General features: G+C 36.5%; 1 protein-coding gene across 5 annotated transcripts in view; it reads left to right on the forward strand.

Moving 5' to 3' along the window:
* The window catches only part of LOC127848627 (protein argonaute-2-like), a 77531-nt gene that overhangs the window by 29167 nt on the left and 34960 nt on the right, over nt 1–13404 (forward strand). For 4 of the 5 annotated variants that reach the window (XM_052381202.1, XM_052381203.1, XM_052381199.1 and 1 more), the window contains 4 exons: nt 5077–5224; nt 5927–5998; nt 8940–8987; nt 11963–12106. In XM_052381202.1, coding sequence (XP_052237162.1) covers nt 5077–5224; nt 5927–5998; nt 8940–8987; nt 11963–12106 — 412 coding nt within the window. The remainder of the gene's footprint in view (nt 1–5076; nt 5225–5926; nt 5999–8939; nt 8988–11962; nt 12107–13404) is intronic. The other variant, XM_052381201.1, reaches the window with a different exon arrangement.

The following is a 13404-nucleotide window of genomic DNA, read 5'->3' on the forward strand; positions in this document are numbered from 1 at the left end:
TAAGTTCGTACACTATTGAGTACGAAACGTTATGTGTGCACGTCACAGATTATGTGTACTACGTCAGAGATTCTCCATTGTGATCAATTTTCGCGAGTGAAAACGCAGCGATGGGAAAGTGTCATTTCAAACCAGGGTGGTTAACTGAATATTCCTGGGTACAGAAAACAAATGACATTCAAAAAGCACATTTTCGGCTGTCTGTATGAGGACCGTTGATGTCGGGGGATGGTGTAAAGCGCTTTGAAAAGCCATGAGAAAGGGGAAACCCACAAAGAAAACATGAAATTGAGAAGCAATGTGTTTGTTTGTAATAACTTTAAAAAGTAAATACATACAGTCAGTACACCAGTTTAGAATCGCCCGGCAAAAACATTTATTCTTTTTACCACAATAATTTTATCGGGATTTAGTGTCAATGTGAGAAGATGTTAAAATAAAGGGTAATAATCTATTTTGTATGATAACAGGTTAGGTCAGACGGCATATGCAGTTTTTTGTCATAAATAGCCAATTAAAGTTCAACCTTAGGAAAATTATGAAAAAACCATTCAGCTTACAGAATTAGTATTTCAAATCATTGTCATAGCATTTGTTTTCAATCAGCAAAAAGTTTATTTGAAAATAGTAAAGCCTTCTATATCCATATGCACATTTCAAAACATAACTCATTCAATCAGTTCCGGTTAACTTTTTGCTGCATTTTTCCACCCTGTAAGCTATTTACAAAAGATTTCTTGCTAAAACTTTGTTAATTTATTCCTTTACCTAATGTATACCTTAGACACTTATCATTTTGTTTTTATTGGGGCATTATGGAAAATTAAATACAAATTAATCGGAACTGCTGAATATCCGGAACTGGTTGACAAACTGTATGTGAGACTCATTGAGTTAAGGATGGATAACCGGTATGTAATAACTAGAAATAACATGTATGAGTTATTGTGGAATAAGTTTAATTTGTTTGAGCAAATAAATGATATTTACTTGCTTGAAAATGCGCTTTTTTAAGGAAACTAACGTACGGTTCTCGGCCTTGAAAATGAAAATTTGGCCTTGAAAAGTCCTTAAAAAGTGCTTAAATTTAGGTTTGAGAATTCTGTTTGAACCATGGACCAGATGAACTTCAATTTATCTTAGTGCTGTGTAGCATTAGAAGTCCCATAATGACCAGATGAACTTCAATTTATCTCAGTGCTGTGTAGCATTAGAAGTCCCATAATGACCAGACGAACTTCAATTTATCTCACTGCTGTGTAGCATTAGAAGTCCCATAATGACCAGATGAACTTCAATTTATCTCACTGCTGTGTAGCATTAGAAGTCCCATAATGACCAGATGAACTTCAATTTATCTCAGTGCTGTGTAGCATTAGAAGTCCCATAATGACCAGATGAACTTCAATTTATCTCAGTGCTGTGTAGCATTAGAATTCCCATAATGACCAGATGAACTTCAATTTATCTCAGTGCTGTGTAGCATTAGAAGTCCCATAATGACCAGATGAACTTTAATTTATCTCAGTGCTGTGTAGCATTAGAAGTCCCATAATGACCAGATGAACTTCAATTTATCTCAGTGCTGTGTAGCATTAGAAGTCCCATAATGACCAGATGAACTTCAATTTATCTCAGTGCTGTGTAGCATTAGAAGTCCCATAATGACCAGATGAACTTCAATTTATCTCAGTGCTGTGTAGCATTAGAAGTCCCATAATGATCAGATGAACTTCAATTTATCTCAGTGCTGTGTAGCATTAGAAGTCCCATAATGATCAGATGAACTTCAATTTATCTCAGTGCTGTGAGCATTAGAAGTCCCATAATGACCAGATGAACTTCAATTTATCTCAGTGCTGTGTAGCATTAGAAGTCCCATAATGACCAGATGAACTTCAATTTATCTCAGTGCTGTGTAGCATTAGAAGTCCCATAATGACCAGATGAACTTCAATTTATCTCAGTGCTGTGTAGCATTAGAAGTCCCATAATGACCAGATGAACTTCTATTTATCTCACTGCTGTGTAGCATTAGAAGTCCCATAATGACCAGATGAACTTCTATTTATCTCACTGCTGTGTAGCATTAGAAGTCCCATAATGACCAGATGAACTTCAATTTATCTCACTGCTGTGTAGCATTAGAAGTCCCATAATGACCAGATGAACTTCAATTTATCTCACTGCTGTGTAGCATTAGAAGTCCCATAATGGCCAGATGAACTTCAATTTATCTCAGTGCTGTGTAGCATTAGAAGTCTCATAATGACCAGATGAACTTCAATTTATCTCACTGCTGTGTAGCATTAGAAGTCCCATAATGACCAGATGAACTTCAATTTATCTCAGTGCTGTGTAGCATTAGAAGTCCCATAATGACCAGATGAACTTCAATTTATCCCAGTGCTGTGTAGCATTAGAAGTCCCATAATGACCAGATGAACTTCAATTTATCTCAGTGCTGTGTAGCATTAGAAGTCCCATAATGACCAGATGAACTTCAATTTTTCTCACTGCTGTGTAGCATTAGAAGTCACAAAATGACCAGATGAACTTCAATTTATCTCAGTGCTGTGTAGCATTAGAAGTCCCATAATGACCAGATGAACTTCAATTTATCTCAGTGCTGTGTAGCATTAGAAGTCCCATAATGACCAGATGAACTTCAATTTATCTCACTGCTGTGTAGCATTAGAAGTCACAAAATGACCAGATGAACTTCAATTTATCTCAGTGCTGTGTAGCATTAGAAGTCCCATAATGACCCAATGAACTTCAATTTATCTCAGTGCTGTGAGCATTAGAAGTCCCATAATGACCAGATGAACTTCAATTTATCTCAGTGCTGTGTAGCATTAGAAGTCCCATAATGACCAGATGAACTTCAATTTATCTCAGTGCTGTGTAGCATTAGAAGTCCCATAATGACCAGATGAACTTCAATTTATCTCAGTGCTGTGTAGCATTAGAAGTCCCATAATGACCAGATGAACTTCAATTTATCTCACTGCTGTGTAGCATTAGAAGTCCCATAATGACCAGATGGACTTCAATTTATCTCACTGCTGTGTAGCATTAGAAGTCCCATAATGACCAGATGAACTTCAATTTATCTCACTGCTGTGTAGCATTAGAAGTCCCATAATGACCAGATGAACTTCAATTTAGCTCACTGCTGTGTAGCATTAGAAGTCCCATAATGACCAGATGAACTTCAATTTAGCTCAGTGCTGTGTAGCATTAAAGGTCCCATAATGACCAGATGAACTTCAATTTATCTCACTGCTGTGTAGCATTAGAAGTCCCATAATGACCAGATGAACTTCAATTTATCTCAGTGCTGTGTAGCATTAGAAGTCCCATAATGACCAGATGAACTTCAATTTATCTCAGTGCTGAGTAGCATTAGAAGTCCCATAATGATCAGATGAACTTCAATTTATCTCAGTGCTGTGTAGCATTAGAAGTCCCATAATGACCAGATGAACTTCAATTTATCTCACTGCTGTGTAGCATTAGAAGTCCCATAATGACCAGATGAACTTCAATTTATCTCACTGCTGTGTAGCATTAGAAGTCCCATAATGACCAGATGAACTTCAATTTATCTCAGTGCTGTGTAGCATTAGAAGTCCCATAATGACCAGATGAACTTCAATTTATCTCAGTGCTGTGTAGCATTAGAAGTCCCATAATGACCAGATGAACTTCAATTTATCTCACTGCTGTGTAGCATTAGAAGTCCCATAATGACCAGATGAACTTCAATTTATCTCACTGCTGTGTAGCATTAGAAGTCCCATAATGACCAGATGAACTTCAATTTATCTCAGTGCTGTGTAGCATTAGAAGTCCCATAATGACCAGATGAACTTCAATTTATCTCAGTGCTGTGTAGCATTAGAAGTCCCATAATGACCAGATGAACTTCAATTTATCTCAGTGCTGTGTAGCATTAGAAGTCCCATAATGACCAGATGGACTTCAATTTATCTCAGTGCTGTGTAGCATTAGAAGTCCCATAATGACCAGATGAACTTCAATTTATCTCAGTGTTGTGTAGCATTAGAAGTCCCATAATGACCAGATGAACTTCAATTTATCTCAGTGCTGTGTAGCATTAGAAGTCCCATAATGACCAGATGAACTTCAATTTATCTCACTGCTGTGTAGCATTAGAAGTCCCATAATGACCAGATGAACTTCAATTTATCTCACTGCTGTGTAGCATTAGAAGTCCCATAATGACCAGATGAACTTCAATTTATCTCAGTGCTGTGTAGCATTAGAAGTCCCATAATGACCAGATGAACTTCAATTTATCTCAGTGCTGTGTAGCATTAGAAGTCCCATAATGATGAGATGTACTTCAATTTCAGCCTTATTCTTGGGAGACTGGGTTAAGCATTTGCGTTAACCCTTTCAGTGCTGGAACTGAATTGTGAAGGCCTTTGCAAACAGTTTGGATCCAGATGAGACGCCACAGAACGTGGCGTCTCATCTGGATCCAAACTGTTTGCTTTTCTGATAGTATTCTTTGGAAAAAAAATCGAAGAAAATGCTAATTTTAGAAATTCGGCAGAAGACATTTTAGCAGACGAAAAAATTTCCCAGCATGCAAAGGGTTAAGTTTCATCCAAGATTAGTCTTAGCAATCTCCAAACAGGCTAATCAGATACAGCACTTTCTGCCTGAACTGGATTTTTGTTAACCCTTTGCATGCTGGGAAATTTGTCGTCTGCTAAAATGTTGTCTGCTGAATTTTTTAAATTAGCATTTTCTTTGATTTTTTTCAAAGAATACTATTGAAATAGCAAACAGTTTGGATCCTGATGAGACGCCACCTTCTGTGGCGTCTCATCTGAATCCAAACTGTTTGCGAAGGCCTTTAGAATTTGGTTCCAGCATTGAAAGAGTTAAGAATACATTACTTGATAAAACAAGCGGAAAGTGTCATCCCTGATTAGTATGTGCACAGGCCAGTATGTGCCAACACTTTACATGCACATATATTAAGCCAAGTTATCCCAGAGCACGGTTCATTTGATTAGTTCTCCCATCTCTTGCCTGCAGGTTCCCTCTACAGCTGGAGTCCGGTCAGACGGTGGAGTGTACGGTGGCGCGCTACTTCCTGGAGCGCTACAAGATGAAGCTGCAGCACCCACACCTGCCCTGTCTGCAGGTTGGACAGGAGCAGAAACACACCTATCTGCCACTGGAGGTGAGTCATTGTAGTACTTCGAATAAGGTTTGATTGGCGTGTCATAAGGACAAAGTTTCTACTGACCTAAAAACTCTTCAGAATTGCTTACTTTTATAATACAATCTTTACCAAAATCTGACAATAAACTTTTTTAATGTTTTAAAACAAAATCTGATTTAACGGAACATTTTCCTACCTGTAAGACCCCTCCATTATTTACCATAATTAATTTCAGTTAATGGTGATAAATAATTCTAATTCTATAATGATTCATTTGAGCCAGGGTCTGGAAATATAGGGCTTAATGCTTTTATGGATCTTTTCCTTGAAAGGAAGTCTCCACTAAATGAAAATCCATTATCCCTTTCAGTGCTGGAACCGAATTTTGAAGGCCTTTGCAAACAGTTTGGATCCAGATGAAACGCCACAGAACGTGGCGTCTCATCAGGATCCAAACTGTTTGCTATTCTGATAGTATTCTTTGAAAAAAATCTAAGAAAATGCTCATTTTACAAATTCAGCAGAAGACATTTTAGCAAACGACAAATTTCCCAGCATGCAAAGGGTTATAGATGGAAATTGTTGTCTCTGATGAGCCTGTGCAGACCCTTACTGCATATGCATTTTAAGCCCCTTTTACACTGGGTGTTTGGCTCATTTATAACAGCACAAAGGACCAAAGCAGTCAGTATGACATGGTTTGTTGTTTGTCTGTTTCAGGTGTGCAATGTGGTTGGAGGTCAGCGCTGCATCAAGAAGCTGACAGACAACCAGACCTCCACCATGATCAAGGTTTCTCAAATAAGTTCCCCTTTAATCACAGCACACAATGCCCTTTTAATTGAGTCCTAAATCGTTCTTGTCTGTTTAATTGTGTTATTCATTTGTTTGTGAATGGTATTGTTTACTGGCCTTTTAATAGTGTCTTTCAATGTTGTTGTCCCTTTAATTGTGAAGTTGATGTTGAATGTTCATGGTGCCGTTTACTGGCCCTTTAACTCCACTTTTCAATGTTGTTGTCCTTTTAATTGTGAAATTAATTTTGTATGCGCATGATTCTGTTTGTTGTTGGTCAACAAAATGTTGGAAATGGTTAACAGAATGGCTTGTGAGTTTTCTTTATTGAATCTCGAGATCTTATATAGACTTATTATATGCTTATTTTTTGGTTGTTGGAAGTTTTGAGTTGTAGTTACATCAAATGAACATGAGTTTTTGTGTAGACTTTGCATATTTGGAAATTAACAATTGTAGTTACTCGACTGGATCTTATGGATGGAAGCATTTTATGTTGACCATGCGTTATTGGGCATAAATAGTGTGTAGAATGTGTGGAATCGGAGATGTACAACATTATTTGCATAGCTTTATCTGTACATTTTGTGAAGACTGTGCATTATTGGAAATTAAAAATTGCAGTTACTTGGCTTGATCCTAAGTATCGAAGCATTTTATGTTTACCATGCATTATTGGAAATTGTGTGCGGAATCAGAGATCTATAACAGAACTCTCATACCTTGATCTGAGCAGTCTGTGTAGACTGTGCGTTATTGGAAATTTACTTGAGTTGCCTGGATCATGTTTCTATTCTTATTGGTTCAGTGCAGGTATTGGGTTGCTAGTTGTACAGTCAGTACTTGGGTTGCGTAGAACAAATTCAGCCACGCTAGAATTGTTATTATTACGTCTTTTTGATAGCGGATAGGTGCTGTAGAAGGCTTGATATTTGTTGGTTTTTGTTTTTAAGCCTGACTTATATAATAATTTTCTGCTAGATTAAGAAATGAGTGTGGTTGATGTAAAATGTGTGTGTCACTGAGAGCTACAGGTTGAAGAGCACAAAGTTGTGCATGTCCAAAAATAACAGATAAAATAGTAAAGCACTAATAACAATTTTATGCAGATTTTATGAGCTAGTACATCTTTTTGTCCCCTACCGGTTTCACTGGAGGGGACTTATGGTTTGCGCACTGTGCTTCTTTCTGTCTGTGAGTCTATCACTCTTATCTGGATCCTGCAATAACTTTAAAAGTTCTTCGTATTTTTTCATGCAACTTGAGACATGGTCAGATGGCAATATGGAGATTAAGCACGTCATTTCATTTTGTTCCTACATCAAAATTATTGGTTGCTATGGCAAGAAAAAAAAAAAAAAAATCTTACAATGGTGGAGCCAGTAGGGGACAAGTATTGCCTGGCAATAGTCTTGTTTATCATGTTTCATGTTTATTTTTCGCATGATAAACTAATGATTGGAAGCACATACTATTATTTGTGTGGTGTTCCTTATTCTATTGCTCATCAATTAGTCACAAATTAACACTGTTTGACTGTTCAATCTTTTCAATTTTTGAATACATGTTCTGAATATCCATAATTTTTTATATCTCATTGATGATACATTTTCCTTTCTCATTGATGATACACTGTCCTATCTCATTGATGATACACTGTCCTATCTCATTGATGATACATTGTCCTATCTCATTGATGATACATTGTCCTATCTCATTGATGATACATTGTCCTATCTCATTGATGATACATTGTCCTATCTCATTGATGATACATTGTCCTATCTCATTGATGATACATTGTCCTATCTCATTGATGATACACTGTCCTATCTCATTGATGATACATTGTCCTATCTCATTGATGATACATTGTCCTATCTCATTGATGATACACTGTCCTATCTCATTGATGATACATTGTCCTATCTCATTGATGATACATTGTCCTATCTCATTGATGATACATTGTCCTATCTCATTGATGATACATTGTCCTATCTCATTGATCATACATTGTCCTATCTCATTGATGATACATTGTCCTATCTCATTGATGATACATTGTCCTATCTCATTGATGATACATTGTCCTATCTCATTGATGATACATTGTCCTATCTCATTGATGATACATTGTCCTTTCTCATTGATGATACATTGTCCTATCTCATTGATGATACATTGTCCTATCTCATTGATGATACATTGTCCTATCTCATTGATGATACATTGTCCTTTCTCATTGATGATACATTGTCCTATCTCATTGATGATACATTGTCCTATCTCATTGATGATACATTGTCCTAGATAGCTTTCTGCGCATGTTGTTCGCTTCATTTTAGCTAGTGTGCTGTGATTTGGAATTCATTTTTTGTGTTTTGATTGTGAACTGATTTATGTTTTCAATTGATCCAAGAATGTCTTTTTTTTGTTCCAAGGACTATATTATCAGACATTTCTACTTTGTTTTACAAACTGAGCAACGCAGATGATAAACTTTGAAAGAATAATATATATTATATATAATTGTTTTGTCAAGTAGCATGACGATAATGTAGTCAATTTATCAAACCATGTTTAAAAAAATATATAAATAAGTCTTTTAAGGTGAAATATACAAAATGTATATGGAAATAGAGAGATGGTTTTCTGTGGATTAAATTATATTTTGATGATGTGGGTTATAGATTTTGCTTACCCGGTAATTGCTTCTTTGATTTTGATTGACATCAATCTAATTAAGAAATGTATCATTAAATCAGATTTTAGGACAAAAATATTATATCAATTTGATGACAATTTTAAAAAGAGCTAAATTTGTTGCAAGAGTATGATAATGTTATTTATTATTATAAAAAAAAAATCAATGAAAGTGATGTGTCTTAAAAACTGGTTCGCAAAGTAAATTTATGTTTCTTGTAATTTATTCCAGGCTACGGCCCGATCAGCTCCGGACAGAGAAAAAGAGATCAACAACTTGGTGAGTAAATCTCAATGGCAGGCATAAACATACCATGAGCCTCCCCGGGGGAAATCAGGGCTTAATACATGTACATAAAGTGTCATCCTAGATTAGCCTGTGCCATCCCCATAGGCTATTCAGGGATGAAACTTTCAGCCCTTACTGGATTCATGCTATAAAGAGACTTATTTTAAATGAAAATACCAGTGAATGGAAAAGTTTCGTCTCTTATTAGCCTGTGTGGACGGCACACGCTAATCAGGGACGACACTTTACATACAGATTTTTTCCCAGACAAAGGCTACAGTGTTTGTGTTGCGGGCAACCAGAACCAACCTTGCATATACACAGATCCTTCAGTTGGTGACGATTGTTCACTGTAAAATCTGCGCCAGTTTTAGATATTTTCAATGTTTTTATACCAAATTGTGATGCCAAAAGATTATTTCTTGAATACTAACGTTTGTCTGGTAGTTGCCCTGAAATGCATAATGTATTTGGTATGGCCTAATGAACAACTTGCAGGGTAGCTAATGGCTTTAAAAAGCAAGAGAGCCAATGAAAACAATATATGAAAGAAATAAATAAAATTTTCACAACTTTCAGTTAGAATATTTAGAATTCACAAATATCATGTTATATCAAGATCAGTTTGGAACTGGGTCCTTTTGAACAACTGTTTTATTGGCAGGGACAGATGTGTTGGTGAGAGAATTAATGAAAAAAATCCCCAGGTCTTGTAATGGCATATGGTTATATTATAGATTTGAAGGTAAAGTCTACTGGTGCTTGTTCATAATTTTATCTCCAGTTAAGAATAAATGCCTTAACCCTTCCCCACTTAGATTTCCCACATATTTTCATGCATTCATAGTCCCTTAGAAAGTTACATTTTATTAAAGACCTTTCTTACTAGATTCAAGTTTTAAAGGCCTCATTTCCAACCCTTAGAAACGGATGAGCAGCAAACAGCATAAAACCTGAACAGAGACTTGCAGGCTGCTCTGGTTTTATGCTGTTTGCACATAGCCATTTTCACTTTGCTTCTGAGTGGGAAAGGGTTAAACGATGAAATGGACAAACTGGTAAGTACATTGTCAACATGTAGTCGGTTAATCACAGACAGTTAAATTATTATGTATTATTGACTAGCATAATCATATTTTCCAATATAGTTGTGCCAGGCCAACTTTTTTGTAACTGGTCTATTCTAAAAATTAATTATTTAACATCCCATTTTAATCCTGTGTCATGTCCAATTTAGGTACACAAGGCCAACTTTTTACCACTGATCTTTTGAAAACTTGTCATTAATCTAACATAGAAAATCACACATTTCACCCCAGGGGTGTAAAAATCTGTTGAAAGCCACTTGCCCTGCAGGGTTACTAGCTGCAAAAACATGTTCGCCCTTAATAACCTTGAAGTAGCTGTTTGTTTCACATAAATCAAAGTGTTCCATATGCTGCCCATATTTTTCTAAAACAATTAGCAAATATCAATAGGAATTGATGTTGATTTTACCCCTAAGCTCACTCAAATAAATCACTGTTAATATTTCCCCTGAGCTGACACAAATAAACATGGTAAATGTTGATATTACCCCTAAGCTTACAAAGATAAACATTGTTAATGTTGATATTACCCATGAGCTGACACAAATAAAAATGGTCAATGTTGATATTACCCCAGAGCTCACACAAATAAACATTGTCAATGTTGATATTATCCATGAGCTCACACAAATAAACATTGTCACTGTTGATATTACCCCTGAGCTCACACAAATAAACATTGTCAATCTTGATATTACCCCTTAGTTCACACAAATTAACGTTGTCAATGTTGATATTACCCCTGAGCTCACACAAATAAACATTGTCAATCTTGATATTACGCCTGAGCTCACACAAATAAACATTGTCAATGTTGATATTACCCCTGAGCTCACACATATTAACATTGTCAATGTTGATATTACCCCTGAGCTCACACAAATTAACATTGTCAATGTTGATATTACCCTTGAGTGAGCTCACACAAATAAACATTGTTAATGTTGATATTACCCATGAGCTGACACAAATAAAAATTGTCAATTTTGATATTACCCCAGAGCTCTCACAAATATGTTGATATTACCCCTGAGCTCACACAAAAAACATTGTCAATGTTGATATTACCCCTGAGCTCACACAAATAAACATTGTCAATGGTGATATTACCCCTGAGCTCACACAAATAAACATTGTCAATGTTGATATTACCCCTGAGCTCACACAAATAAACATTGTCAATGTTGATATTACCCCTGAGCTCACACAAACATTGTCAATGTTGATATTACCCCTGAGCTCACACAATTAAACATTGTCAATCTTGATATTACCCCTTGGCTCACACAAATAAGCTGGTTAGTGTTAAGAACAGTAAGACAAATGCATTATATAGCATTAAACATCACCAAATTCTAGTATTTTTCACTGCCAGACAAGCACCTGTTTAGGCATCACTCAATCAGGCAACTATTTGGAATATCATATTTGCCTGGAGTAAAATTGTAGCCGACATTTTCGCGCCGGCGAGTTGAATTTTACATCCCTGTCATCTCATTTCATTTTCCAATGTAGAAAGGCAACAAAAGCTTTCTTGTCACTTTGGAAATCTTGCAAAAGATTCAACAAACCAAATAACGCATTTTAAACTTGTCGTTTTCCATTTTATGTACCCATAGCCAACTTATTGAAACTTGTCCTTTTAAAGATTGCTAATAATCTAACATAGCAAATTAGGCATTTTTACCAGGATTTGATTTCAGCTTTTTAAAGCTGATTTCTTCCCTTTTAAAGTCAAATTCATTTTACAGAAATCCTTATGTACAGATTTAAAGATTTCTTGACCATGTAAGGGGGGGGGGGGGGTATGGCATTTTCCACCCCTTAGATGGTTCTAAAATCAAGCCCTTATTAATCTTGTGTGATTTTTAAATTCAGGTCCGCAAAGCGAACTTTAACTCGGACCCGTATTTGCAAACGTTCGGCATCAGCATTGTGCCGCAGATGGTTGACGTTCACGGCCGCGTCCTAAACCCCCCCAAGATCCAGTACGGTGGGAGGGTAGGTGACAGCAGTCTGTCAGTAAGCAATACTGATAGGGGGTTAAGATGGTGACGGTGTTTTAGACATGACAGAGTCATTTGTTACTGATTGAACCTCGCTCTTGGAAGAACTGGGCTTAATGCATGTGCACAGGCTTATCAGGGAAGACTCTATTCTTCTGCTTTTATGCAAATGTTTGGTTTAAAGGCTATCTATTCTCAATGAAAATTCAGTTTTTGCGAAAAGTGTCGTCCGTGATTAGCCTTTGCTGACTGCAGTTTTACCCGAGCGTGGCTCAAATGTGTTTGTTAACCTCTAACCATCGTTTCTCTCTTGTAACCATTGGTTATGCTCTCGTGTCATCTTTGTTATTTGCTTTATTAATCGGGGTAAAAAATTGAGGTATGGCATCAGGCGTAGTCGGTAAGTTACCGTGTTTAAGAAGCAGATTTTTACCTCCAAATTTCAAATTCCAAAGTTTTTGTGTGTTATACATTGATACAACTCTATCCTGGCTGCTTAATTGCAAAAAATTTGTTATGTAGTCGTAAATATTCATAATAGCCACCATCTATTTAATTCCAGACAACTAAAAATATAGTGCTATGCAACCCATGCTCCTTATCATAATGACACTTCCTAGTTTGAATGCATAATTAAGCTTTTCAATGTCCTTGATTAAATGATTGCGTAATATAATAGTGGTGGCCATATTCCGTCCGATTTTCATGGTTTTTATGCTCCCCAAAAATTTTCGGGGAGCATATAGTTGCCAGTTTGTCCTTCCTTCTTTCCTTACTTCTGTCACACTTTTGATACAGTTTCTCATAGCACCTTCAATACTTTACCGATCTCTTTCATATTTGGCATGTAGGTACCTTGCATGGACCTCTACCTTTTGATAAGGTTTGAGGTCACTGCGGTCAAGGTCAAGGTCACCGAGGCTAATAATAGATTTTTCCGTCACACTTTTTTTACAGTTTCTCATAGCACCTTCAATACTTTACCGATCTCTTTCATATTTGGCGTGTAGGTACCTTGCATGGACCTCTACCTTTTGATGACGTTTGAGGTCACTGGGGTCAAGGTCACCGAGGCTAATAATAGATTTTTCCGTCACACTTTTGTTACAGTTTCTCATAGCACCTTCAATACTTTACCGATCTCTTTCATATTAGGCATGTAGGTACCTTGCATGGACCTCTACCTTTTGATGCGGTTTGAGGTCACTGGGGTCAAGGTCAAGGTCACTGAGGCAAATAATAGATTTTTCCGTCATGCTTTTGTTACAGTTTCTCATAGCTCCTTCAATACTTTACCGATCTCTTTCATATTTG

This window comes from Dreissena polymorpha, chromosome 10 (genome assembly GCF_020536995.1).
Source record: "Dreissena polymorpha isolate Duluth1 chromosome 10, UMN_Dpol_1.0, whole genome shotgun sequence".
In the NCBI taxonomy this organism is placed as follows: domain Eukaryota; kingdom Metazoa; phylum Mollusca; class Bivalvia; order Myida; family Dreissenidae; genus Dreissena; species Dreissena polymorpha.